This window comes from Scyliorhinus canicula, chromosome 10 (assembly GCF_902713615.1).
Source record: "Scyliorhinus canicula chromosome 10, sScyCan1.1, whole genome shotgun sequence".
Taxonomy (NCBI): Eukaryota; Metazoa; Chordata; class Chondrichthyes; order Carcharhiniformes; family Scyliorhinidae; genus Scyliorhinus; species Scyliorhinus canicula.
Genome location: NC_052155.1, coordinates 120,040,531 through 120,068,387, shown reverse-complemented (window position 1 = coordinate 120,068,387; position 27,857 = coordinate 120,040,531). Strand labels below are relative to the sequence as shown.

Below are 27,857 nucleotides of genomic sequence, written 5' to 3'. Positions count from 1 at the left end.
TCTTTTAAGCTTTCTTCTAGGTGTTTTATGTTCCATCAGCTAGTACCTTACTCAAATGGCTCTTCATCTTTGTGACAATAAATAGCAAGTGTCAGTCACCAGGCCATTTGATGTTGGGAAAGACTGTAGTTGAACCTGGCCTTGTCCTTATCTGGTATCAAACAGCAAGGATTGTGGAATAACAAGAGTCATGACCCATTTACAACCCAGAGATGTTGAGGCCAACTATTTGTCTTCTCAGGCGGAGGTCAACAAACTCTGAACAGGCTCGAGGTCGAGACCTCTGGGGTTCTGCATGACTCACAGGCTCACCATGCAGTGCATTTATCTACAGAGTCAGTGAGGATCCTTCAGGCATTAGACCCTTCAATAAGCCTAACTTTCAATTATTTGCAAAGGGAAGTGATTAGTTTTTACTGCATAGAAAAATATTTGTTCAGAAACAGGACAATTTAGGGGGAAAAGGGGATGTCTTTGGTTCCTGTGAGAACTAAACGTATTAAAAAGAAATCGTAAACCTGAACCCAACAAGCCTCAAACTCACCCATTTTCCGCTTTAATGGAAATAGGTGATCTACCTGCTCTCAGGAAGTGAGCCGCTCAAATATTTTAATGCACCTCTTATTGTTCTCTGCTCCGATTTTCATGCTAGCCTGCCAAGTTTCAGGCTTTGGGAATTCCGGCATCTAGAGGGAGATGAGGACAGCTGCGTGGAACAATTGAAGCTTTATCCAACAGGGATTGTGAGTCAGACAGTGCAGGAGTTCTTCCTCTTGGAATACAAACAAACCTGTCAACTTCCCCACTATTAGAACTCTTTTCCTCAAAAGGGCTGTGGAAATTGAGTCTTTTAATATTTTTAAGGCAAAGGAGATGGATTCTCCATAAGAAGAAGGATGAAAATTAATTGGGGGTAGGCAGGAATGTGGAGCTGAAATTAGTCAAATCTGCTGTGATCTTATGGAACGGCAGATCAGGCTGGGAGGGTTGAGCGGCCTAGTCTGAATTTGTATGTTTGTATGTTTACTCCACTCTGCAGCTATCAGATATTTTCCCAATATCCTCCACAGGCTGCCATCTACTCCCTCCCATCCATGACCATGCCGATCTTCTACCCTCCTCTCTTGGATCCCCCTTGATACCCTCCTCACCCTTGGCCCACGATTTCTCCTGGTCACTTTCCAGTTGATTTACCCTCTCATCATCCAATCCCTTCTGTTCGTGCCATCAATGTTCCAACCCCAGAATAGTCTCTTACCTCAAACTTATTATCTGAACTCTGATCCCTCCCAATCTTTTCCTCCCTCCTCTACAGCTGTGACTTGGTGCCTCTCCAGCTGGCTGGCTGTGGGTTGGGAAACTGACCTCAACAATAATAATCAGGTTGTGCCATTAAATTCAGCAGAAGTGGAGATTTTGGCTTGTATTGACAGGCGGGGGTGGGTGCATGGTAAATTTGCACCACTGGCCAGCATGCAGGTTTATTAGCATAAGATGGCAGTAGCATGGTGGTGTTGTCACTAGACTAGTAATCCAGAGACCCAGGGTAATGCTCAGGGGACATGGGTTCAAATCCCACCATGGCAGATGGTGGAATTGGAATTCAATTTTTAAAAATTCTGAATTTATTGTCTAATAATGGCCATAAAACCATTGTTGATTGTCGTAAAAACCTATCAGGTTCACTAACGTCCTTACCTGCTCTGGCTTATATATGGCTCCAGATCCACAGCAATGTGGTTGACCCTTAAATGTCAACCCTGAGTGGTAGGCAATAAATGCTGGCTCAGCCAGTGACGTCAACATCCCATGAACAAATTTTTGAAAGGTTTTGGCCCGGAGCCATTTTTTGGGAAGACTGGAACAAAGCAGAATAGCCAGCCAAGTTGATTCAAAGAAGGGGCCATTGATCAAATGCAGCTGCCTCCCAGTAGCAAACCAGAGGGTGGCACTCCGCCACCCCATCTACCAGGTCACAAGTGAGGCCATAGGATACCCTGTTGAGGGTTCCAACTCCCTAATGGTGGTCCAGCACTTTAAAAAAAATACGTGAAATAAAAAATGGGCAGAAGTGCAGAAAAGTTGCTCAAAATAGAGGTACCTTCTCTCATCTACAACTGCAATACCTTCAGTGTTGCAGGACAACAACCTGCCCATTGATGAGTACACCCTTGGGCCACTTATTGGTGAATTAGTGCAAAATCAAAGTCTGATTACTGTGTCCAACAGGGTCAGAATCCACAGTTGACACCAATGCCGGTGTCCCAACCCAAAACTGCCTCTATTCTTCTCGTTTTCCTGACTGCAAAACTGCCATGCTCTCCCTTTCTATAAACACTGGGCTCTCAGTCTCTATTTCAGGGACACACTTTCTTCTACAATGCAAAGGCAAGAGAAGAGGATCGAAATGGTAAAAGATAATTTAAAAAGGAAGAATTTTAAAAATTGCCTTCCTACCCATCCAAAAAAAAGTATCAGCAGATTTGCTCCCTGTCCTCTGCCAATGCACTCGAGCTGAGCAGAAGGGACCAGAGTATTACGTAGTATGATGGCCTGATTGTCCAAACGCATTCATGCAGAACCTTATAGTTGACAGAGGAAGAACCTGTTCACTCTAATAGTCTTGGCCAGATTGAAATACAAACTCCAGAATTAAAAGAATAGTGCACCCTCCCAGTGCGCCACACAGGTCCAAATGGCTCAGTCCAACATTTTAAACAGGAGTTCAGACTGACTGATCTGCAAGTATTAAAGGTTAGACTCCTTTCAAAGGGATTCTATACTATGCTTTTCAGCATGTTATAACAAGGGCTTGACTACTCACAGATACAAAGACAGATGCAGACACATATTGTATACTTTAGTGCATACTGAGTGAAACATTACTGTTGCAGCCTGAGTGACATGACATCAAAAGGTGTTTTGTTTGTAAGCCCACATGGAAATGCTATCAACACTTTCAAATGTAATCTACCTTTGCCAAAATGCTACAGGCTTGCTCCCAAGAAATGCTGTTCAGGTGGAACAGATAATTGTTTTTCACAAGCGTGAGTAATTGCTAAAGTCGTGTGAATCATGCCAAAGATATGCAAAGACCATTTGTAAAAGTTTTTCATTAAACAGATCAGTTTGTCAGCTTATTATGGCAAATCACATGACTTCTGTTAACTCTCTTTTAGGACGCATGAAGAAAGAGGATCTTGGCCCAAGAATGTATAAGGATGCACAGAGAGGCGCAGATTTATAAGGAAAGTTAATAATATTAGATGTGGTAGGTGAGTCATAACAGGAAAAGGAATAAACTTGCTAGCATTGAACCTCAAAAGCAAACCTTTTGAGCTGAAAATTAATACAATCAGGATGAATATTTTCACGAGAGAGTCAAATGTGGAAGGAAGCCCAGGAAACATGGATTATGAATGGAATAGGTTTGGGAAAAAAGAAAGTAGGAAACGTACTAGGGACTGTACAACAGTACAAAATACAACAGGCAAAATTCTCCGGAAATAATTTCTTGGTGTGGTAGAGAGTGGGAATTGCTGCGGGCTTCGCGGCGTTTGGCCCAGCGATGCCGGTAATGCAATTCAACGTTAACGAGGCCTCACGGGCTTCTCACCAGTTGTTTCGCGGAAGCCAGGAGGGATGTCCTGTTCCCCCAAGGGTCACGGAGGATCAGCCACAAGGCAGCCAGTGCTGCCTGGGAGGAGCTGGTTGCAACCGTAAGCTCATGTAGTATGACCAAGAGGACTGGCAGCAGTGCAGGAAGATGGTCAATGGCCCACACTGGACTGAACGGGTGAATAGGCACAAACACCGCCAGCCAATTCCCCCTCCCCCAACTCCCCATTGGACCCCTAGCGCTCCCTCCCACGCCTTAACAACCCCTCTCCCACCACCATGAACCACGTGCATGGCTAACAATGCTCTCTGCAGGAAAACCTCTCCCAACAATTGGCGGGAGCAGGCCCAGACTGGCATGAGTTGCCGGACATAAGAATCTTTCACCTCCTTTGAGGAGCGTTCCCTGGAGGTGACTGGGGTGGCCGAGGACAGATCACTAAGCCACGCGGAGGCTGGCGACCCAGCAGAGTGAGGAACCACCGGGCTCCACCCAGAGGACCTGTCATATGTGAGCTGTTATTGCCTTACTGACTGACCCATCCCTCCCACTGACCACATATCCATTCTCCCATAGGTCCTCCAGCCGATGGCGCCAGCCCATCCCAGGCAGAACCCTCTCCTGACTCAGAGAACAACACCTTGGAGGAGAGCTCTGAGGATATCACCATAGTCACCCCACCCTTCACCAGCGCAGATACACGCACCTCGGTGGGAAATGTTAGTGGACAGGCTTCTGGGGCACAATCTGGTGAGCATCGCACTGCTGATGATGTACATCAGGTGGAGGCAGGAACCCCCCAGGCGAGACAGCAGTCGGAGGGATGCTGTATCCCAGCTATGTCCCAGTCCTCTTGGTCATACTACAGCAGCTTACAGCCGCCACCACCTCATCCTGAGCTTGTGGAAGTGGGTTACCCGGAGCTGATAGAGATGATTGGGAGTGGCCGGGATGTTCAAAGGGAGATGCCAGCATCGCTCCAGCAGCCGATTGGAGGAGTCCCAGAGCCTACGGGTGCAGGAGATGTTGCCAACAATGCGTGGTACCAACACTGCTAGGGTGGCAACCACAGTGGAGAGCCTGGTGCACGACTTCAGCATTTAATCACGATTGCCAATTCCCAATCAGCAATAGCCTTCAGCACCGCAGCCAGAGACCTCAGCATTCGGTGGGGTACATGGGTGATCGGTGAGGCATACAGGCAGAGACAGGGGTTGCCTCCAAAACAGGCACACACGATTCAGGGGTTGGCATGGTGGTGCCACGAGTGGTTGCCCCCCCCCCCCACCAGTGCCTCCCTCCCCACCCCACCATGGAGGCCCACACCTGCGTCACCCCCCCTTATCAGCTAAGCTTCCCGACCCCCCATTGAGCACTTGGCCGGCAAGCCCAGTGGCCCTGGGCTCTTTGTCTCTTTGCCTTCTCGGCTGCCCACAGAAGTTTTTCAAAAGGAGTACTAATCGGTGCCAGCATGAGCACTTGCTGGGGAGGCCGCTGAATGATGGAAGGCTGTCGGATATGGGTCACTCTCGTTGATTGTATGGAAATTGGGCTGGTTATAATTGGTTTCTTGCCTCGCTAAGTGAGATCCCAATTTTGCCTACGGGAGCGGGCTGGCTACATCGCAAACTGTTTGCCGCCTGGCGCGGATCTCTTTTTTGCCTCTCCCACTATTCACCTGCCTCGTCACGCTTGAGTGAGATCGCAACAAGGCTGGAGAATCACGCCCATGGTCTCTTGCATGAAAGGTTAGTCAAATAACCAGAGGGGACTGTTGGACAAAGCTACATTTAGAGAGATTGTAGGCAAGGCGACTCCTCCTTGTTCAGGAAAGTAAATAACCATGTGTAAAGATAACACATATTGAATGTCTACCCGAAACACAAGTATATATTAAGGGAAGGTTCGAGATGATACTGCAGGGGACAGATAGGGACACAGTTGTAGTATTGATGCCCCGTCTCTCTCTCTATATCTTCAGGTATCATGCCCTGAGAGGAGAGTTGGTGACCAGGACCTCCATGTTAATCTTGTTCTAGATAATCTTCATTGCTGGTACAATCATCCAGTTTGCGAGCCTCTTTAGAACATAGAACATAGAACAGTACAGCACAGAACAGGCCCTTCGGCCCTCGATGTTGTGCCGAGCAATGATCACCCTACTTAAACCCCGTAACCCGTATACCCGAACCCAACAATCCCCCCCATTAACCTTACACTATGGGCAATTTAGCATGGCCAATCCACCTAACCCGCACATCTTTGGACTGTGGGAGGAAACCGGAGCACCCGGAGGAAACCCACGCACACACAGGGAGGACGTGCAGACTCCAAACAGACAGTGACCCAGCCGGGAATCGAACCTGGGACCCTGGAGCTGTGAAGCATTGATGCTAACCACCATGCTACCGTGAGGCCCTAGAAAGATTATTATTTGTCTACCTAAAAAATGTGCCTTAAAAACCATTATTATTAGAATTAGTTCAATAAAATTTAGAATACAAACTAGTATTTTCACACAGCCATCAGCATTTGGGAAAGGTAGGGAAATTGCCAAACAAATTGACACGGGTATGTGGCAGCATTATTTCTGGACAACAATGTTACTTTCACCAACAACAGTCCAACAGAATCCATGGGGAATACTTTAAAAATATAACGCTGAGCACGTAGGACAAATATAGCCAACAAACAAGCCCCTAAATAGATTAACAAGGTAGAAGTGAGGTAAAGAGGCCCCCCCCCATTGTAAAAAAATGCAGCAATACATTAAAAAGAGTGATCGAAGAGACCCAGTGAGTAGCAAAATAAGAAAAATACTGTGGATGCTGGTAGCTGAAATAAGAACAGAGGTTGCTGGACAGCAGGTCAGGCAGCATCATTAACGAGAGAGAACAGAGTTATCGTTTTGAGTCCTTTTGGCTCTTTGTCAGTACTAAAGAAAGGGAGAATGTGTTAGATATTGAAGTGTAGCTATGGCAGATTGCAACAAAACTTTGCAACTTTAAGAATAAAAGACAGCTGGCCTGGTGCGGAGTGGGGGGTGGGGGGGTAGGACAGTTTACATCGAGGCAATGCATGCATGGCCATTTTGTTTTAAATGATGTGGAGATGCCGGCGTTGGACTGGGGTGAGCACAGTAAGAAGTCTTACAACACCAGGTTAAAGTCCAACAGGTTTGTTTCAAACACGAGCTTTCGGAGCACAGCTCCTTCTTCAGGTGACTGGAGAGGTATGATCCAGAAGCATTTATATAGACAAAGTCAGAGATGCTGGACAATGCTTGGAATGCGAGCATTTGCAGGTAATCAAATCATTACAGATCCAGAGAGAGAGGTAACCCCAGGTTAAAGAGGTGTGAATTGTCTCAAGCCAGAACAGTTGGTGGAATTTTGCAAGTCCAGGCCAGATGGTGGGGAGTGGATGTAATGCGACATGAATCCAAGATCCCGGTCGAGGCCGCACTCATGCGTGCGGAACTTAGCTATAAGTTTTTGCTCGGCAATTCTGCGTTGCCGCGTGTCCTGATGGCTGCCTTGAAGAACGCCTCTGATCTCCGGGTAAGCATTCTTCAAGGCAGCCTTCAGGACATGCGACAACACAGAATTGCCAAGCAAAAACTTATAGCTAAGTTCCGCACGCATGAGTACGGCCTCAACCAGGATCTTGGATTCATGTCGCATTCCATCCACTCCCCACCATCTGGCCTGGACTTGCAAAATTCCACCAACTGTTCTGGCATGAGACAATTCACACCTCTTTAACCTGGGGTTACCCCTCTCTCTGGATCTGTAATGATTTGATTACCTGCAAATGCTCGCATTCCAAGCATTGTCCAGCATCTCTGACTTTGTCTATATAAATGCTTCTGGATCATACCTCTCCAGTCACCTGAAGAAGGAGCTGCGCTCCGAAAGCTCCTGTTTGAAACAAACCTGTTGGACTTTAACCTGGTGTTGTAAGACTTCTTACTATTTTATTTTAAAGAGGTGGAGGTGGGTTTCAAATGGAGGAGAAAAGTCACAATCTAAAGCTGCCAAACTGAGGGCTGTAAGGTCCACAACCAGAAGATGAGATGCTCTCTCAGCATGCACTGGGCTTCACTGGGGCATTGCAGGAGGCCAAGGATGTGGGCAGGTTAAAACGGCAAGCACCTGGAAGATTGGGGGATGCTTGCAGGCTGAGCAAAGGTGTTTCACAAAGCGGTGCCCCAGTCTATGTTTAGTCTCCCCAATGTAGGGCAGACCCTATTGAGGGCTAAGAATACCATGGTCCAAATTGAAGGAAGTTCAAGTGAGATGCTGCTTCACCTGAAAGGAGTGTTTAGGGCCTTGAATGGTGGGAACAGTCATGTGTAAAAGTATTATGCATGCGTTAAGGCTAAGCAAACCAATAACAATGTCAGTACCATAACAGGTTAGTAATAGCTGAACTGAAAACTGTAAAAGATGCAAACAGGCTTGAAATGGAGGATGAACACAAAGTAGTAAATATTCAAAACGAATAAGTCTTTGCAAAGGAGGCTGTGAGCAAAATGCCCTTTCTAATCAAAAATATCTCAGGAAAAGTCAATGCAGTGGATTTTGACCATAAACGGATGATAAATCAGAGAATTTTCTAAATGCTGGGAAACTTTAAAGGAGCGAGAGATTTGAGAGATCAGTTACACAACTTACTAAAAGTGGACAGGCATAAAAAGTCATCAAAAAGGCTAATGGAATGTTGCACTGTACTTCAAATACAAACGTGAGCATATGATGCTTCAGCTGTACACAGCCTTGATCAGTTCCATCTCAAGTACTGTTTCAGTTCATAACACTGCAGTTCGAGAGAAATATTGGCCTTGAATTGGGTGCAGTGCAAATGCACCGAATGGCACTAGATTACAAGGTTATATTATAAGACCAGGTTGTATGTATTCATCTGTATTCCATTGCGTCTTCACACAAAAGATAGGTGATTTGTTTAAACAGGGGAGACACGGAGAAATTATTTATTCTGGTAGGGGAAAACAATTTCCCGGAGAGCTACGCTGGACAGGTATGAAATCAGGAAGTACCTTTTTACACAAATGGTAGGAGAAGTTTGTAGAAGAAATTTGTAACATTAATTCCCGCAAGGCTGTGGATGCTGGGTCAATTGACAGGTATTGATAAGATTTTTCTTAGATGAGGGTATCATCGAATATACAGCAAAAATAGGAAAATGCAACAGAGATCCAGATCAACCATGATCTAATTTGAAGATAAAGAAAGCAACATTGAATGGTCTATCCCTGTTCCCATACCCACAAAACTGACACTAATTGGTTGGTACGGGCCTCAGAATATATTGGTTGTATTTATTGTGCCACTCACACCATTTTGACTCCAAACTTCCACAGCAGCCTCCTAAAAAAACAATTAGGTCTTTTACCTATGTAATTTTAAGGGTAACGTTGATGGATCAGTGATCCCTTCAAGGAAACATATTTGAATTTGCATTGTTGTAGAGCCGGAAAGAGCAGAAGCATTCACCTTGCTCCATACAATACCATGGGTCATTGCAAGCCTAGGTTGCCCTACCCACTCAACCTCATTAACACTGTCAACACCACCAATTCCACCCACCAGGCCCAGGTTTCCCCACCCACTCAACCACATTAACACTGACAACACCACTTCCACCCACCAGTGTTAATTGTATAAATTAAGGTTAAGTGGGGGACACTGTTTGGATAATTACTTATGCCCCTTTAAGGGGCTGAAAGTTAGTTAATTTTTTTCTTAGCTTTTGTTTATTTGGAGTATTCAAAAAAAAATCTACTCCATCCCTGACCAGTGGGCACCACAGGGGCTGAAGCGCATCATCACTCCCAGAAACTACATTTTAATTTCATTTAATTTCTTTTACATTTTGGTTTGAGTTTCAATAACGTGAAAGTGCCCTTTAGAAGTGTCCTTCTAAAGGGCACTTTCATGCTGAAAGAAATTTGTTTACCGATACTTCTTGGCGGGCTGTTGTCGAGTTAGGAGCTATACATTTGTAATGTTTCACCTTCTGAATAAATCTAAAACTGAGTAACGATTGACTTCTGCTGGTCTCTTGATTTACCGACAGGCTGTAAGAAGTTTAACATGGTAGCAAGAGACAGGTTGCCTAAAGGTGAAGGAATCAATAAGTGTCTCTTTATCTGCAATTATCCAATGAGTGTCTCATAGCCTATTGAAACTTAACCATAATTTAGACAATTAACAGATTCCCTAAATAAAACTTAATAAAAGCAAAGACCTCCTTGCATCTGACATTGGCACTCAAACTATCTGATACTCCAGGAACTGGCATTTCCAGTTACATCGGAGACCCCTGGGTGGTCAGGATCAGTGCAGGGTGGCCCCCAGCCCCCCTGCCCCCAGAATGTATGCACCTTGGCACTGCCAAGCTTGCAGGAGCACTGCCTGGGTGCCAGGGTGACAGTGCAAGGAAGCCTGAATGCCAGGGTGGCACTGCCAAGGCTCAGGGGCCGAGGGAGGCCATGCCTATGAAAGGAGGGTGGAGGAGGGGTATGAAGGGTGGGGGGTGTGCATGGCAGGTAAGCAAAGGCTTCTGGGAGCCTGAAGAGGGAGGACCTCCAGGGACCCCATAGCAGGGTGTCCTCACTTGCTGGGGTGTGGCGTAGTGCCCATATGTGTGTGTGGGGGGTGTGACATTGCCCAGTGGTGGGAAGTGTGTGGGACTCACAAGCTCATTTAGAGATCGGGACACCCTTTCAAAATGGCAGCCTGATCTCGGCGTTCAGCTTCCCGGTGCTGAAAGGAATTCTAAGGGTGTGATCCAACGGCCACCCTGCGCCAGAAAAGCAGCATGGCCAATGAAAACCGGGAGACCCCACCCTATCCCCATAAGCCCACCTAACCTGCTCATCTTTGGACACCTAAGGGGCAATTTAGCCTGGCCAATCCACCTAACCTACACATCTTTCGACTGTAGGAGGAAAACGGAGCACGCAGAAAAAAAGTGCAAATGTCACACAGGCAGTCACCCAAGGCCGGAATCGCACTTGGGTCCCTGGTGCTATGAGGCAGCAGTGATAACCACTGTGTCACCATGTTGTGCAGTACAAATTGTTGCTTCCTTTGAAATTTGGCCAGGCTCGTGAGATCCAATGCGACCTCGCAAGACGTTGAGGAGGGAATCACCTTTTGGCAAATCTGCATATTAGAGCGAGGCAGTTAACCTCACTCTAACGTGCAGTTCCCCGAGGCGATTCAACCCCTCCACCTCAGACCTCGGGTGAGCGCCGTTCAGCACTGGTCCCCATAAATGAGGACCAGACAGAACGGCACTCGTGGTCTCCCACGGGATCGGAGGCCCCCCAGCTGTATGCCCTTTGAGCAGCGTGGTGCCCTGGCACTTCTGGTGCCAACGTAGCACCAGAGTACTGCATTCGGGCTGGGAGGGGGGGGGGGGGGGAGAAAGAGGTTGGAGATCGTTTTGTGGGCCTCGGGATTGGGACACCACCAATCTCTCGTTACACTGGGAGTTCCGGCAAGTGGAGCTCCCCACTCTACAAAGTGCGGCCTCAGTCATGTGCATTCCCCGTTCAAGCCCCTTATACACGCATTGAATAGCCATGTGTTTCTCGGCACTACCGTGCACCAGGAAACACGTGGCTAAACGGGCTTGCCAGGGGACTTTGTTCCCTTTTGGGAGAATTGCGCCTCTGTGTGTGAGCTAAACCAGTGAGAAACTCCCCAGGGCCCAATCACCGTGCCGGTGCTTGACTCACTGAAAAACCCACCACAAATGAACCTCAAATTTTTTTTGTTGAATTGCGCCCAATGTTCTGAATTTTGCAAGCATAGGCTGGTTGAATATGGTCAGTACACTGCCTTTGTGAACAGCTGAAGAGTCATGCTGTCTGATACAATCCATTAGTCATCAGGATGTACAGCCTATGGGCGCGATTCTCCGCTCCCCATGCTGGGTGGGAGAATCGCGGGAGGGCCGGGCGACTCACGACCCGCTGCCCTGGCACTCCCCGTGATTCTCCCACCCCCCGCTCGGAGAATCACCGCTCGCCGTTTTCCACGGCGACCGGCGATTCTCCGGACAGGATGGGCCGAGCAGCCTGACGTTCCCGACCGGTTCACGCCGGCGGCAACCACACCTGGTCGCTGCCGTCATGAACATGGCGCCAAAGGCTCATTTGTGGCTTGTGGGGGGCGGAGAGGGGAATGAGCACCACGGCCATGCTCGGGAGGGGACTGGCCCGCGATCGGTGCCCACCGATCGTCTGGCCGGCGTCTCCAAAAGTCGCACACTTTCCCCTTCACCGCCCCGCAAGATCAAGCCGCCACGTCTTGCGGGGCAGCGGAGGGGAAGACGGCAACCGCGCATGCGTGGGTTGGAGCCGGCCAACCTGCGCATGCGCGGCTGACGTCACTTAGGCACCGCCGTCGTGTCATTCTCGGCGCACCGCCTTGACGCAACATCAAGGTCCAGCGGACGAGAGTTATGGAGTGCCGCTTCTAGCCCCCTGCCGGGGGGGGGGGGGGGGGGGGGGGGTGAATCGGGTGCGAGGAGCGGCCTCCGAGGCCGTCGTGAAACTCGGCCGAGTTCACGACGGCCTTCCCGTGCCGCGCGGGAGCGGAGAATTCCGCCCTATGTGTCTGGCATCATACCTGAACCAAAGTTCAAATTTTACTAATTTATGTGCTCGGCAGAAGTCAGAGTAGGGAGGAGATTCAGGAGGTACTGACAACTATTGTGAGAAATCCAATGAAGAGGTGCTAGCAGGTTAGAAACAGGCTAAACAATGGAGAGGATGGCGTAATAGACATACACAACCATCGCACCAACAGTCTCACTATTAATCCATGTAAATGGAATAAGTTATCTATATAACAATAACCTGGTTAACAGTAGTCACCATGGATCCAAAAGAGGAGACGTCCAATTTACCCAGTCTGCTCTAGTGTTTGAGGAAGTGATGATCGAACAAGGTCTCTGTCAGTCCTATGATATAGGGTATCCAGACTTCTAAAAGGCTTATTAATTAAACTTGAAGGTGGGTGTTTTAAAATAAACTCAAGGAATTGATTGGAGACTGAGTGAAGGGTAGTGAACAATAAAAAAGCTTGTATTTAAATTCAATGAATACTTGTTAAAGGAACTATATCAAAGGGAGATGAAATGGGTTGCCTCAGGACTTAATGTTGCAACTGCCACTGTTTCAAAATTACATAAATCATCTGGATTCAGGAATTTAAGTGCAAAGTGATCAAATTTGCAGATAATACCAAACTGGGAGGAGCCATAGAATTGTAAGAAGCAATTAGTTGGATGAATTAAGTGGGCAGAACAATGACAGATGGCATTGGAGGCAGCCAACTGTACTAAATACAGTGAAAAAAAATACACAGACAAGTATATTCCATGAAACATGTTGAGTTGGCTGACGATGAAGTTAGGAAAAGACGGACGATGACATAGTGATGATGTAACCGGATAAATAATTTAGAGGCCCAGGCTAATGCTCTGGGGACATGGGTTCAAATCCCACCATGACAGCTCATGGAATTTAAATGCAATTAAATAATATATCTGGAATTGAAGGCTAGTCTCAGTATTTGAAACCATCATTGATTGTTGTAAACACCCATCTGGTTCACCAATATCCTTCAGGGAAGGAAGTCTGCTGTCTTTACCAGGCCTCGACTACATATGGCACGAGAAACATAAGTCCAAGGAGCCTGCTCCGTCCTTCAATACAATCATGGCTGATTGGACACTTCAAAGCCTTTCACACACAATGGGCGGGTTTCTCCAACCCCCCGGCGGGTCAGAGAATCGCCGGGGGGGGGGGGGGCAGTGTGAATCCCGCCCTGCCTCTCCGACGCTGGCTGCAGAATTCTCCATCCCGGCGGGACCTGGCTTGGAGGGTGGCTAGCGGAGTTCTCGGGGAGGGGGTGCGGGGATCCTGCCCCGGGGGGGGGATCCCACGGTGGCCGGGGGGGGGGGGGGGGGGGGGGGGGGGGGGTCCCATGGTGGCCTGGCCCACGATCGGGGCCCACCAATCTGCGGGTGGGCCTGTGCCGTGTGGGCACACTTTCCCACCATGTCTGCCTCTGTAACGCTCTGCCATGGCCAGCGTGGAGAGTAAACCCCCCTGCGCATAGGCAGGAAACATGCCGGCAGTGCTGCGCATAGGCAGGAAACATGCCGGCAGTGCTGCGCATAGGCAGGAAACATGCCGGCAGTGCTGCGCATGCGCCAACTCGCGCCGGCCCTTTGGCGCGGCACCAATGCCTCCAGCGCGGGCCACTCCCCCAGAAGTGTGGAGTTATTCCGCAACTTCCGGGTAGCTCGTCCGCAACGTTTACACACATCTACCCCCTCAAAGAGCCGGCTCATCCGTGCCCTGGTGAGGTGTGCTTTACCTCTATTCCTTTAAGTATTTGGTAGGTTTCAATGAAATCACCTCCCATTCTTTGAAATTCTTGAAAATGCAGGCTCAGTTTGCCAAAACCCTCTAAGACAGTACCACCATCCCCAGAACAAGTCTAATGAACATTTGTTGCACTCCCTCTACAGCAATAATATCTTCTCCCTGGTAAAGGAACCAGAACTACACACAGGACTCCAGGTGAGATCCAACCAAGCTTCTACACAATTGAAGCAAGATCTCACTACTCCTGCAATAAAGACTAGCATTCCATTAACCTTCCGGATAGCTTGCTGCACCTGCACGTTAGCCATAAGCGACGTATGGACAACAACCCTTTGTGCATCTACACTTTTTAAATTTCTTACCATTTAGGAAACCTGTTCCTTCATTTTTTAAATCTCTTTACTCACCACATTTTCTTAATCTCTTTATTCGCCACATTTTCATCAAACAAACAAAACAAAAACAAAAACTAACAATCCAAAAAAAACAACAACCCCCTCAATATGCAGTCCAATACATCCAGGCTTACATTCCAGGTAAAAGTTAACAGCAAAACAGTGAAAAAAATAACCCTCCCCCCGCCACCCCCCGTATTCAATGTTCCCGGAAGTGCATGATAAACAATCCCCATGAATTGAGAACCCCTCCTTCATCCCCTTAGTTCAAAATGTAATCTTCTCAAGGGTCAAGAATACAAGTATGTCCCCCTGCCACGCCGAGGCACAGGGTGGAGAAGCTGACCTCCACCCCAGCAGGACCTGCCTCCGGGCAATCTGTGAGCCGAAGGCTAAAACATCTGTCCCTACACCCGCCTGCAGCTGGGCTTGTCCGACACCCTGAGAGTGGCCTCTGAAGGACCCGGTTCCAAGTCCACATGTAGCAATCCCGAGATGACGCTAAAGACCCCCTTCCAATACCTTTCCAGCTTTGGAGGCCCCTCCTGCACCACTCACAGACATCCTCCACTCCCTCAAAGAGCCGGCTCATCCTCGCCCTCGTGACATGCACCCTGTACACGACCCTCAACTGTATCAGTCCCAACCTCACGCATGAGGTTGAGGTGTTCACCTTTCATAGCACCTCACACCACAAATCTTCTTCCATTACCTTCCCCAACTCTTCTTCCCACTTAGCCTTTATCCCTTCCCTGGACACCCTGTCCTCCTCCAGAAGCTTCCTGTAAATCGCCAACGCTAACCCCTTCTCCAACAGTACCTCTTCCAACAACGAGGGGGTCAGTGCTATAAGGAAGCTCAGAAACGCCTGCCTTGCAAAGTTTGGAGCTGCAGGTACCTAAACCCTTCCTCTTGCCTCAGTCCATACTTCTTCCCCAACTCTTCCAACCTCACAAAACGTCCAGCAGGAACAAGCCTTTTAATACCCTGATCCCCCTCCCATCCCCAAAAGCTCCCATCTAGCCTCCCCAGCTCAAACCTGTGATTCCCCCTGATTGGTATCTCCCCTGACCCAGCCCTGAACTTAAAGTGCTGCCTCAACGGCCTCCAAATTTTCAGCATTGACACCAGTTGGCGCACCATCTTTCCCGTAGACAACCAGTCAAAATAAGCCTGGAGCTCCTTCCTCTTGTCCAGAAGGGTCAGATCTAAATCCCCCGTGTACCTCCTGTCTACCTCCAGCATCTCCTCTACCAATCTTTGACACTTGGCCTCAAACGATATCGCCTCCCCCCTCACCACCGCCTTCAGGGCCTCCCAAACCACTGCCTGCGATACTTCCCCTGCACAGTTAAATGCTATGTACTCCTCAATCTCTTTCCCGATCACAGAAGCTTCGGTCCCCCACCAAACCCACATCCATTCTCCACCCCGGCCTCTGGGCTACCCCCCACTCCAGGACCGTATCCACCTTGTGTGGCGCATGGTCTGAAATCGCTATCGCCAAATACTTTGATACCCCAACCCCAGCCAACGTGTTCCCCATCACAAAAAAGTCGAACCTCGAATATACTGTGAACCGGGGAGAAGAATTAATACTCCCGCTTCCTCGGGTGCAAAAACCTTCATGGGTCCACCCCTCCCATCTCCCGGCCAGTCGATCATAAAAACCCATCTGGTTTACTAATGTCCTTTAGGGAAGAGAATCTGCCATCCTTACCTGGTCTGACCCAACATGACTCCAGACCCGCAGAAATATGATTGATTCTTAACTGCCCCCTCAAGGGCAATTAGGGATGGGCAATAAATGCTGGCACAGCCGCGACATCCACGTCCCATGAACGAATATTCCCACTCCTTCGGGTGCAAAAACCTCCAGGGATCCACCCCTATCTCCCGGCCAGTGCCTTCGCCAACATCTTGGAAAGTACTCAGTTGACCTCTGGCCCTCCACCCTTTCAGACAGACACACAATTCTTATGTTCTGCTGCCTAGACCTATTTTCCAGGTCCTCCCCCTTCGCTCCCAGTCCTTTGTTGGCCTCCACCACCCTCCGCAACTCCTTACCAATCGAGGTGAACTGGTTGCTATGTTGCGACAAAGCCTACTGCACCCCCTTCAGCTTCTCTCCCTGCTCCCACACCTCGCCTCTTCCACCAATACCTTCATTGCCGCCATCATTTCCTTGTTCATCACCTCCATGTGTTTGGTAAACTGTGTTTCAAATTCCACAGTCATCACCTCGGTCATCTTCTCTGCTGTGAAGGGAGCAGCCCCAGCAAGTGATCCAGCGTCTGCAATCTTTCCTGCTGCCGGGCTGATCCTTGCGCTCGACGGCTAACCTTCACTTGTCCCTTTCTTCCCGATGGCTTTCTTCTGATTTTTAGACATCCCCCTCCCTTATGTCTTCCTGCACCTGCTTGTTTAAAAATTGCCCCTGGGACCAGGCATTAAGTTCCAAAACATAGAGCCTCGAGCAGGAGCCACCCAACATGACAGTTCCACCCTCATGCTGCCACCAGAAGTCCTTTCAAAATCTGTTCCTTCTACCAAAGTGGAAAACCTCATATCTTGCCACATTTTTTTCCATTTGCCAGGTTCTTGCCCACTCACTAAATCTGTCCAAATCCTCCCATAGTCGCTTTACATCTTCCCCACAACACACATTCCCATGTATTATCCGCAAACTTGGAAATAATGGGCGGAATTCTCCGCTCCCCACGTGGCGTGGGAGAATCGTGGGAGGGCCTCCCGACATTTATGACGCCCCCCTGGGCGATTCTCTCCCCCCCCCCGCTCGGAAAAACGGCGAGCGGCGATTCTCCGAACCCGATGGGCCGAGCGGCTGGCCCTTCACGCCCGTTTCACCACGGCAGCAACCACACCTGGTCGCTGCATTCGTGAAACGGGCGGCAGATGCCTGTTTGGGGCATCTGGGGGCCCGATTGGGACGGGAGCACCACGACTGTGCTCGGGAGGGGACAGGCCCGCGATCGGTGCCCACCGATCGTCGGGCCAGCGTCCAAAACGGACGCACTCTTTCCCCTCCGCCGCCCGGCAAGATCAAGCCGCCACGTCTTGCCGGGCGGCTGAGGAGAAATATGGCCACCGCGCATGCGCAGGTTCGTGCCATCTGCGCTAAGAAGTCATCCGCACATGCGCGGGTTGGAACCGGCAACCCGCTCATGCGTCGATGACTTCACATTCTCGGCGTGACGAGGTCGCTGCCGAGAAAGAAGGGGGCCCGCTCCTAGCCCCCCGGGTGGGGGTGAATTAGGTGCGGGGAGCGGGCTCCGAGGCCGTCGTGAACCTCGGCCGAGTTCACGACTGCCTTCACGAATTCGGCCCCCTGCGGAGAATTCCGCCCATTATATTTGGTTCCCACATCCAAATCATTGATATATATTGTGAACAGCTGGGGCCCCCAGGTACTGATCCTTGCAGTATCCCACTAACCACGGCCTACCAATGCAGGAATGACCTGTTTTTTCCTATTCTAGACACACAGCAATGTGGTTGACTCTTAACTGGTCTCTGAAGTGGCCTAGCAAACTATTCAGTTGTGGCAATTATGGGTGTGCAATAAATGTTGGCCTTGTCAGAAATACTGACATCCCATGAAAGAACATCATTTAGAAGTTCTCCCAATGCAGATCAGCAATAAAGCAAATAGAATGTTGAACGACATCACCTAATCATGAATTATATAAGATAATAATCAAACTTCATACTGTTGTCAGACTGCAACTTGACTACAAATTTCCATTCTAGTCACCAAAATACAGATTGGCCTTTACATCTTTCAATGCTGTCCCTGCCACAATATCCGAACTGAAGTAAAACAAGCAATTCACTTGAACCTACCCAGTCAAAACATAACCAGTATTGCTAATCAATAAAATGCAATTTGACCATAGAAACAAAGATTGTTCTCAAACAGAATTTAATTTGCCCTTGGTTTTAAACTAGAGCAGTGATTTTATTTTCAGTTTTTAAAAAATCAACACTACAAGCAAGTAGAATACTTAAGAATCTCATGGAACCCACCAGATAAGGGAGTTACTGTAAAGAACAGAAGCACATCTCAGATGTACCTTGTCAATAACTAGAGTCATTTTAAATTCTGCAAAAAATGTATCCCAGTGCACTGTATCACCATATCATGTGGCTTTGGATAGCAGACTTTCTGATTCAACATTTATGTCCGTTTTATGATTTACTGGTTGCTGCTCTAAATAGTCTACATGTATTTTTTTTTAAATCAAAGAACAGGTGCAATACACCAAGTCAATATGTGACTAAAGCAGGGCATGTGTCAATATACAATACACATAAAATCTCTCTGTATAGGGTTCAGAAAGTCTTACGTGCAAGTAATTTTGTTTAATTGTACTGTAACTCAGAACCACTAGAATTTTTCCATTTGCTCTGAAAGAACCCATTCAAGAAATGTTTCTGCTGTAGCCTGAACACTGGCATGTGTGCAATTTAATAAGAACTTGAAAATGCAACTGAACTGCCCATTCTTTTTTTTTTATAAATTTAGATTAGCCAATTATTTTTTCTAATTAAGGGGCAATTTAGCGTGGCCAATCCACCTACTCTGCACATTTTTGGGTTGTGGGGGCGAAACCCACGCAGACACGGGGAGAATGTGCAAACTCCACACGGACAGTGACCCAGAGCCGGGATCGAACCTGGGACCTCAGCGCCGTGAGGCGGTTGTGCTAATCACTAGGCCACCGTGCTGCCCTAAACTGCCCATTCTTAACTGTGGCTCGCAACTTCTATCTCGTCTCCATTCTTCAACCCAGCTGACATTGGTGATCAATTCAGGATTAGTAGGATTCTAACTTAGAAACTTGGTTCAAAGGTGTTACGTAGCAATTGTTAACCTCATTGTTAACCAGCAGCTCTGCTACTTTCAAAAGTGAACCGATTCATCTAACAAGAATGCCTGTCCAGGCCTGAGGTGCAAAAAGTTGCTTTGACGCAAGAGTCACAGATGGTTTGGTTTCTATGAAACTCTGATTTTGTGATTGCATTGTAAAATAAAGTTGGCTGGGTATTCATCTTCCTCTCCACCCTGAAGTTGCTAAGTATTTTCAAAAGTACACAGAGTACTATTTAAGTTTCATTTTGTAAACCACTGTACAGTAAAAAGTGTTTGAGTCAATCTATGGTTGGCAGACAATTCTACCGCATAGACAATGTTGCTATCAGTCAGACTGATATTTGCACCTCATACACTAATTTTGCATTTCAACTGTTAATTTGGATTGAATTCAGTCCGAGCCAATCTACTGAAATCAATGAAAAATAAAAAATCATCTCCCTGCCCCCACCAAATTCAAATGTTCTGTCTCTCTGCATAGTTGCTAATGCACATCCTTGCACCATAAGCATAGTTTAGGGAGCTACAACCTTGGTGGCACATTTTCCAACAAGATGCCAGTCTCAGTCACTAGTACAAACCATCTCACAACAGTAACTATTTGGCTTCAGCGGCAGTGAAACTACTAAAATGGCCTTTTGGTGTTCTCACTGCAGCGGGCCAATTTACAAAACACAGCCTATTTGCAGGACCAGTTACTGTAATACTTTAAAGACTATTTCTTTAATGAATGGATGTGACACAAGCAGGGTATTTCAATAGACTTTGAAAGTTATCTGTCAAGCCAATCACTTTAGATGTGTTCTTAGACCCAAACAGGCTCTCGGGTATTTACAGCCTGACGGCTAAATGGGCTAATTGTTTCCAAAAATACTCTGAAAAACTCCGAAACAAACTGTAAACTATTTTGCCTCTGAGCTTCAAAGTATCAAATAACCTACATCAGCTATGAAACCAACCCTATCGGGCTGCGGCTTAACAACTGAAAAACACCCAATTCCATTTCCTATACGTTTTAAATGCTTTTTGTTGTCAGGGAGACGATTTTCAAATAGTCTGGAACAATTTTTCCCCTAGTCCAGCTATGAACTAGTCTTCAACATAGTGCTGAGGAATTCTGAAATGTGCACCAATTAGCCCCAGATTGTGATGTATAATGTTCTCTTTGTCATTCTGAAGTTGCCGTAGATGCATTGCCGCACACCTGCAGTTTGGTTATAACACTGCAGAGTATTTGATAGAGTATGACTTTGATAATCATGCCATGATGTTCAACAGAAACACATGCATGCATGTACACACAAACTGGCACGCATGTACCCATGAAAATGGAGTTAACAGGAAACAGGTGGCTAGTGGCATGGTTTCCCTACCCCCATCAAAATCATGACTAAAACAGATTCTCCATCTGTAGCGTGGTAAAGCCTTTTGATTTATTTAAATTGAAATAGTATTCTGAAGATATAACGATGTAGTTGTTGTTTTCTTATTTCATTGGTTACATATTTAATGCTTTATAATTATTGCCAGAAGTGCCAGTGGTATACATTAATTTTTATTGCATTTTTAGTTTGTGGATACTTTTAATCCAAGAAATTCAGAGACATTAAAATATCCATGAAAATAATGGGCGGGATTCTCCGACCCCCCTGCTGGGTCGGAGAATCGCCGGGGGTCAGCGTGAATCCCGCCCCCGCCGTCCTCCAAATTCTCCGGCCCCCCAAAAATCGGCCTGACGTAAAATTGCGCTGCCCGCCTCAGAGAATGGCAGGGACCGGCACGACTCAATTGGCCCTGGGGCTGCCCGTGTTCTCGGGCTGCGATGGGCCGAAGTCCCGCCCATTTTTTGCCAGTCCCGCCGGCGTAGTTTAGACTAGGTCCCTTACCGGCGGGACCTGGCGGCGTGGGCGGGCTCCGGGGTCCTGGGGGGGACGTGGGGTGATCTGGCCCCGGGGGGTGCCCCCACGGTGGCCTGGCTCGTGATCGGGGCCCAACGATCCGCGGGCGGGCCTGTGCCGTGGGGGCACTCTTTTCCTATGCGCCGGCCATGTCTGCCTCCACGATGGCCGACGCGTAGATGAACACCCCCCCCACCCCTGTGCATGCACGGGGATGACATCAGCAGCCACTGACGCTCCCGCGCATGCGCGGACTCGCACCAGCCGGCGGAGTCCCTTCAGCCCCGCCTGGCGTGGCGCCAAAGGCCTTCCACGCCAGCCGGCGGGGCGCAAACCGCTCCAGCGCCAGCCTAGCCCCTGAAGGTGCGGAGGATTCCGCACCTTTTGGGGCGGGCTGACGCCGGAGTGGTTCACGCCACTCCGTCCGACCGGGAACCCCCGCCCCGCCGGGTAAGGGAGATTCCTGCCCAATGTGTTTTCCTTTATAGAGTGCATTCTCATTGACAAAGTTCATATCTGAATTCTCAGTGCACATTCTACATTCCTGTATCTACTACACTTTAGATAACATCTTTCCTAGAATGTGAAATTCACAGATCGCAATTTTCATCAAACAATGCTCTATTGATAAAAGAAAACAATAGATTAAAGGCATTATTGTGCCATGCTATATTACTAACAAATAGGTGTGAATTCTGTCTGTGATTCCTGCACAGTAAATGACCAGTTTTGACTGAGATATCGAGACACAGAACAGAAAGCATGCGCTTACCACAGGAAATGAAAATCAACTAGTCTACGCTCAGCATAACAAAGGTGCATTAGCAGCAGATAGAATTAAAATTGTTAGTAAGCCATTTTACCTGATGCGAGACATTGGGGGGGGGGGGGGGGGGGGGGGGGCAGAAGACTATAAGCAGGTGATCAAAATAAAAAGTCAAAGAGGAAAGGGGTAGAGAGACATTTCTAGTGAATTTACATTATTTCTGAAGGCACTGACTGTTGGGACCCCAGAGTATGTGCACCAGTGCTTTTTGTTTTTAAAAACAGCAGCGAATATTGGGTTGAATGATTGTGAAGTGATGGGACTTTTAATTAACATATTTAAATCAGGCTCCCACAATCCAATTCGAAAATACTCACAGGGTGTGCCTCGGAGGAAATTCTCTCAGTGATGTCTTAAGAGTAACCATTGTGGAATTTGCATAAAGGGAAATCCTTAGGCAGCATCCAAGGGTAAATTGTTCTGGCGTGTGTCTAAAGCGAAATGGCTCCATTGTACCAAAAAGGAAATCATAGTGCATCTTAATGAAAAATCCTTGGTGTGTTGAAGCGAGCTTGATGAATTCTTTTTGAGGGGGCATGTATATGAGAAACCTTCGGGAAATATAGAAAATAAAATACCCCAGATTGTGACCAGCAGTATCTTGTCACACAGCCTCTCTGGAAGGTTGCTTATAGTACATTTAAGATATGTACCTGATTTTAGTGGCAGGGAATTCTTCCAACCAATATTATGGATTGCCCAAAGTTGACTTTTTATTAAATAGACCAGTCAAGGGTTGTCTATTTTGTATTAATGAAATCGTCCTGCTGTATTTGATTGCATCGATAGCATAAGTCAACATACATTGATTTGATAAGAAAACAATTACACCCATTTGCTTTTAAAGAAATTAACCACACAACTCAATGAGGAAATCCGTGCAGTGCAGAATCCATGTAAATTAATATTGAGGGAAGCCTATAGTGCAATGTGTCTTTTGAATTCTGTTGAGAGGGTTTCAAGGGAATCCTTGTGGGACATGTTAGGTTATTTTTGCATTATTCCCAACTGGGATGCTAGCAGCATTCGTCTGGCGAATGTTACAAAAATTCAGAAAATCTGGACAAATTTATCTTCATGACTGAGATTATGACAGAATGGGGAAATTTGACTTTGTTGATAGTGTAAGATGAGTAATATTGATTGAGTCGTCAGTCAGGTGAATGGAAATATGGAGAGATATTTAATGTGCCATTGAATTGATATTGTCCATTCTGCAATATCACCCAAAAGGTGAAAATTATCCCTCTGTGTCTAAGAGAATCATTGAAAAACATGTGAAGAGTAATCATGTCAGGGGACCCTGTCAGACTATGTTATTATGAAATCCTCATAAAAGTTGCCGGACAGGATTCTTAAACAATATATATAAAGAAAATCTTAAAGTTTACACTTCATAAAATTGGAACTAATTGTGTTTGGGAGGTATCTTAATTGAGAGTCTTTAGTGAGCGGTCTCTTGATGATATCCACAAATGCCTGTCTTATTGGTTGCTGTTTGGTTAGTGTCTTTAAAAGGGAAATAGAGTTACATTGTTTTCCTTTCAACCCAAAATTTGTTGACTTTTGCAATAAACACAACCAACCTCAGCAGGTTGATTGTATTAAAAAGGGAAAAATAGCATCCGACTGGTCCATTAAAAAGACTGCACTGCAATCAGTAATCTGCAAAGATACTTTCTGCCCCATGTCAGTATTGCATATCTGCTCCCACTCAGTATAAATGTTCTGAACTCCACAGAACAACCCTTTTAAAGAGTTGTAAGTGTATTAAAGTAGAAGACGATGACTGTGGGACAAATGGGAGTGGGGAGTAAATACTTTAGACAAGCCAAATTTTCCTACAGTAGTGTGTTCTGGTAAAACTTAAGGTCCTTTCCTTGGCTTTTATTACCCATATTTTGCCCAGATGATTATTTTGAACTGCTGCTGATTTTGATGTTTCTGCTGAGAATTAAAAGAAACAGTTGTGAAGAATTCGACTTTCTACTTCAACCAAGTCCCACAAGCCCTGCTTAAAACCTAACACCATAATACCAGTCTACTGTGGCTCTGAAACTTAAAAAAAAAATCATATGTCATGTAATTGGCATGACAGTTATGCCTTCTGGGGTCAGCTTGTCAAGATTCTTCCATCCACATAGCTAGTAAAATAAGAGCAGAATCAATAAAATGGAAGAGATATTTGCAGCTGTTGTGTGTCAATAAACCTGCAATAACTCTTTAGGCTGTGTTGACCGGACATGATTCTAAAGTGTCCTCAACAACATTAAAAATGCTGGTTTTTGAAACTGTAAAATGGATCTTCGGGGAACCCATTCTTCCTAAAGAAAAGCTTTGGTTATGATCAGTTGGATCTTCTCGCTGTATTTGACATTATTAGAAATTATTTTCTCAATTTGGTAACCTTGTTACTTCACTAATTAAAAATAGGAATCTGTCCCCAGCTTCATAGCAAACAACTACTGAAAATGTTCCAGTTGAATATCAAGTAACTCTTGCTAATTGTAGGTGCCCTTTGTGAAGATCTGAAGAAAATTGTGTAATTACTGTATATTCTCTGCAAGTCAAAGATGATTAATGTTGGCAAGTGTTGAATATTTCTGAATTTTTCTGAAGTCTGTGACACCAAGTCCAAATGCTGTCAATCATTCGGTTAAGTTTGGATTTATTGTAAATCTAGACAACTTATTCAATGCTTTGGTGAAAATACATCTATATTTCCCAGGAAGCAAACTTTTAAGCGCAAGTTATTGCTAAACATCCTGATTATTTTTACTATTATATTTTCCAAGCATTGTGCAAGAAGGACCTAGATTGTCATATAACCAGTTCATCACCCCACTCACATCCATAAAAGCCCATCCTTACCAGTCCCTCATCAAGATTCCAAAGATCAGTGAGCATCAACAACATCACTTTGTTAACTGTGTGTTCAGTCCTCCTGAAGGTTGATTCACAATGTCAAATAGGCATGTTGAAACAGCTATGGCTTTCAAGTTTTTAATCATTTCATGATTCTTTGGTGAGATTGTCTGCATTCCAAAGAGCTAGTTTTCTGCATAATTATTAATGTCTTAGTTTAGGAGTCCAAAAGGCTGCAAGACTTCAGCCACACCTACTAAGCGCTCCTTTTTTGAAGTATAATTAGGACTGTCCATCACACCAGCAACAATACTAATTCATCAATCCAACAGTTTGCCAAGCAGAGGGACAAGCAGAATTTTGCGCACAGCTGTTTCCCCATCCTTAGTTCACTGGTTTGAAAAGAAAATGTTCTGCATTTCTATAATGTCTTGTTGTGAGAAGATAACATCTCAGGGGTTATAAGCTTAATAACTCATCAACAACTTATCAATGTTATTACGGTTGTTACCCTGGTTTAGCCGGCTAAGGTTATTCATGAAGGCCCACCTTCTCAACCTTGCCCCTCACCTGAGGTGTGCTAATCCTCAAGTTAAATCACCACCAGTCAGCTCTCCCCCGTAAAGAGGAAAGCAGCCTACGGTCACGTCGGTCTATGACGACATTACCTTGCCGAACAATAAGAATAAATTGAACTCGCTGAATATAGACCACCTCTCTCTCGCTCAAGGGTCAATTAATTGATGTCTTAATATAATGGATTAACAGGAAGCCACCTTTCACTACTTCAGCGTGTCGTATGTATTGCACTGAAGATGGTAAATGAATACCTGCTCAACTCCTCAGTGTTAAGTATATTATTTTCACTGTATTTGAGGTACATTTTCTTGCCTTTGCAAAACTGTTAATCTGTTGCATACTCATTGACGTACATGGGTGAATTATTGATTTATGGAACAAAACAATCACATACCAACGATTTCCTCAAATACTGATTAATCAGCGAGTTGGTGGCTGTCCAATAACTAACATTTACCAAATCAATTAAAATTACATGGTCTTGGAGATGGTATCCTAACTTTACAATTTATTTAGGTTCTAATTCAAAAGATGCCATATATTTTCAACAAATTAATTCTATATTGTTTCTGTTCTACATCAATTTGAATTTTAACGTTAAAGATGTATTAATCTGTGCTTTTTAGATGCTTTAATTTGTTTGCAAAATTATTTTCCATTCTGCTATATAGGAATACAGCTTACTTCAATGTACCACAGAGTATTGTCTCTTCATGCTTTACATATTATCTGCATGTAAATTGTCAGATCTCACTTTCTTACCTTGTATAGCTTGACTGCTGCTTCATGCCTGTGGTTGGTACTATGAAGGCGCAACTTATCCACACTGTTAGTATAATAGTCACAGGCATTGCATTTCAGATGCACTGGATTCCCAATAGCTACACATTTGAGCCTCCATTCATTAGGTTTGCCCCCTTCTCTGATGTGGGCCACCAGCTGATATTTCTGCATGTGTTTGTCTGTTTTACAATGAAGCTGAAAGTTGGCCTTCAGCTGAGTGTTGTAGTTGCAGAGCTTACATTGATAGATGTCGCCAATCACAGCCTTCCACTCCTCTTCAGGGAGTGAACGTTCACTGCTCACATGCAAGCTCAGAGCCTCCAGGCTGTCGGTGGTAAATTTGTTGCAGACAGCACACTGAAACAGCTTCAATGAGGGGTCATTGATGTAAGGTGAAATCTCTCCAGCAGTAAGGAAGGACAGGTCATCACCCATGAGTTGACCACTTGTAAGCCTCATTTCAGGTGGCAGCTCACTATTAACTGTGAAGAGAAAAATCAAGAAGGAACAGTTTGTAATTAGAAAAGGAAATCATCCGCCATGAAAAGAAGGACTTGCATTTATGTAGTGCCTTTCACAACCAATAGGTGTCTTAAAATGTTTTACAGCCAATGAAGTACTTTGGAAGTGTAGTCACTCTTGGAACATAAGATACGGGGGACATGAAGTCGGAACACACAGAGGAATTGATAAAATAAAGTCTTGGGGAGCAGTTTACTTTCTCTGGAGATTTGAACTATAAAACACTGCACGAGGATTGAATCAGGATCAATTACAATCATCCCTTTCAACTTTTAAATTCGCTCACCAGATAGCTTTAATTATTCCTACTGGACATGATTTCATCCCTGAATTTGTAAGTTGATCGTTGTTAAACAAACCTTCAGTATATTCACAGCATAAATGTCCCAATTTACTTTCACTTAGCTAATTCAAATTGCAGTAGGACCTTTAGCACCAGAAAATTCCTAGGGTTTGCTCCCACTCTTTTAGTGTTGTCTCACTGGAAATGGGCCAGAAATATACATAATGTTGGCAGAGCTAGAGCAGTTCCAAGGAATTTCCTGGTCTATGAATACCAAGATATTTCTATCTGAAAAATGTAAATTTTAATGATATTTAACAACAATGAAGTAACATTTGCCACAGAAGTGTCAGTGTTAAACCCAATTTTATAGCAACATAGGTTTATCTAAATTGTTAACAGCCTGTCATAAACCCTATAGGCCATAGTAGAAAGTGTTAAATGAATAATCGTGACTTGCACAGTAATATCTTCTGGACTATCTATTCTGTTTAATTGTGGGGGCACAGTAGCATGGCTACCTCACATGCCAGGGACCTGGGTTCAATTCCGGCCTTGGGTCACTGTGTGGAGTTTGCATGTTCTCCGGTATCCCCTCCAGGTGCTCCAGTTTCCTCCCACAATCCAAAGATATGTGGGTTAGATGGATTGGCCATGATAAATTGCCCCTTCGTGTTCAGGGATGTGGAGGTTAGGCTATGGAGTTACGGGGACAGGCTGGGGTGGACATGGGTAGATTACTCATTCCAAGGGTCGGTGCA

The 27,857-nt window shown here is 46.0% G+C and overlaps 1 protein-coding gene across 4 annotated transcripts in view; it reads right to left on the bottom strand.

Moving 5' to 3' along the window:
• The window catches only part of zfhx4 (zinc finger homeobox 4), a 288,475-nt gene that overhangs the window by 232,806 nt on the left and 27,812 nt on the right, over nt 1-27,857 (bottom strand). For all 4 annotated transcript variants that reach the window (XM_038809648.1, XM_038809647.1, XM_038809650.1 and 1 more), the window contains exon 3: nt 26,271-26,773. In XM_038809648.1, coding sequence (XP_038665576.1) covers nt 26,271-26,773 — 503 coding nt within the window. The remainder of the gene's footprint in view (nt 1-26,270; nt 26,774-27,857) is intronic.